The sequence below is a fragment of the Malurus melanocephalus genome, unplaced genomic scaffold (genome assembly GCF_030028575.1).
Source record: "Malurus melanocephalus ecotype Western Australia unplaced genomic scaffold, MMel_1.1 scaffold_2346, whole genome shotgun sequence".
Taxonomy (NCBI): Eukaryota; Metazoa; Chordata; class Aves; order Passeriformes; family Maluridae; genus Malurus; species Malurus melanocephalus.
The window spans coordinates 1-1,375 of record NW_026625578.1 but is presented as its reverse complement, the minus strand read 5'-3'; the positions used below and the strand labels follow the sequence as shown (position 1 = coordinate 1,375).

Here is a 1,375-nt window from a genome sequence, read left to right as displayed (position 1 = left end):
ATGGGGAAAGGATGGGGAAAGGATGGGGAAAGGATGGGGAAAATATGGGGAAAATATGGGAGAAATATGGGAGAAATATGGGAGAAATATGGGGAAGAATAGGGGAAAATATGAGGAAAATATGGGGAAAGTATGGGAAATAGAGGGGTTCTGTTCATCCCAAATCCCCCAAATCCCAAATCTCCATTTTTTCCCAATCCCTGTTATTTCTGGGATGGTAATTCCCATTTTTTCCCAATCCCTGTTATTTTTTGGGTTGAAATCCCCGTTTTTCTCACCTTTCCCTGCTGGGAGCAGAGGTGGCTGCGGAGCAGGAGCCGCGAGTGGTGCAGGAGCAGCCGGGAATCCTCACTGACCTCGGGGTCCTCGGGGCACGATTCCAGCAGATCCAGCAAAATCTGGGAATGTCGGACCCAGATCAGCCCCAAATTCCCCAAAAAAATCCCAGATTTACCTAGAATTGGTAAATTCCAGCAGATCCAGGAAAATCTGGGAGTATCGGACTTGGATCAGCCTCAAAATCCACAAAATTGCCTAAAATTCCCAAATTTACTGAGGCTTGGCCCGGACATTCCAGACCCCAAAAATTCAAAAAAATTCCCAAAGATTCCCCTCAAAATTTTAAAAAAATTCAAAAAGATTCCCCAAAAAATGTCCAAAAAAATCTCGAAAAATCCTCTGAAATTCCCCAAAAAATCACAAAAATCTCTAAAATTAAAAAAAAATTCCCAAAATTCCCAGATTTACCTGAGCTTGTGCCGGACACTCGAGCTGCAGGAGGATCCCGCTGGCCTGGCTGAGGGCTCCGGACATTCCCGAAAAATCCTGGAATTTCTGGCACAGGGAGYGCAGCAGCAGGAAACTCTCCAGGGCTTGGATGGGCTGGAAATGGCAAAAAATGGGATTGGGCCCCAAAAAAACCAAAATTTTGGGAATCTGGGGGGTTTGGGAGGTGCAGGTGTTTTGGGGTTTCCTAAAATCTGGGGAGAATTCCCAAAAATTCCCAAAAAAATCATCCTCAGGAAGGGTTTGAGAGGATTTGGGACATTCCAGGAGTCCCAAAAATTCCCAAAATCCTCAGAAAATCAACCCCAGGAAGGGTTTGGGACACTGAGGGAAATTTGGGACACCCAGAGCACTCCAGGATTCCCAAAATTCCCGAATTCCCTCTCACCTGAGCGTGCAGCAGGTAGAGCGAGCCCAGCAGGCGCAGGGAGCTCCCGCTCTGCTCGGGGCAGCGCACGGACGGCGTTCCAGAACCTTCCAGGAGCTGCTTCCACAGGGAAAGGGCCYGGTCCAGGGGTTGGGTCAGAGCTGGGGGGGACAAAAGGGTCAGGGGGAAGGAATTCCCAAAAAAATCCCGGAGTTTGGGGGG

The 1,375-nt window shown here is 48.5% G+C and overlaps 1 protein-coding gene across 1 annotated transcript; it reads right to left on the bottom strand.

The window, feature by feature from the left end:
• Nucleotides 1-203: 203 nt before the first annotated feature.
• On the bottom strand, nt 204-1,314 carry LOC130587733 (separin-like; the record flags this gene model as incomplete). Its single annotated transcript, XM_057388708.1, has 3 exons — nt 204-398; nt 748-882; nt 1,175-1,314. Coding segments are annotated over 3 exons (470 nt in total), but the record flags the coding sequence as incomplete, so codon positions are not given.
• Between the last annotated feature and the right edge of the window lie 61 nt (nt 1,315-1,375).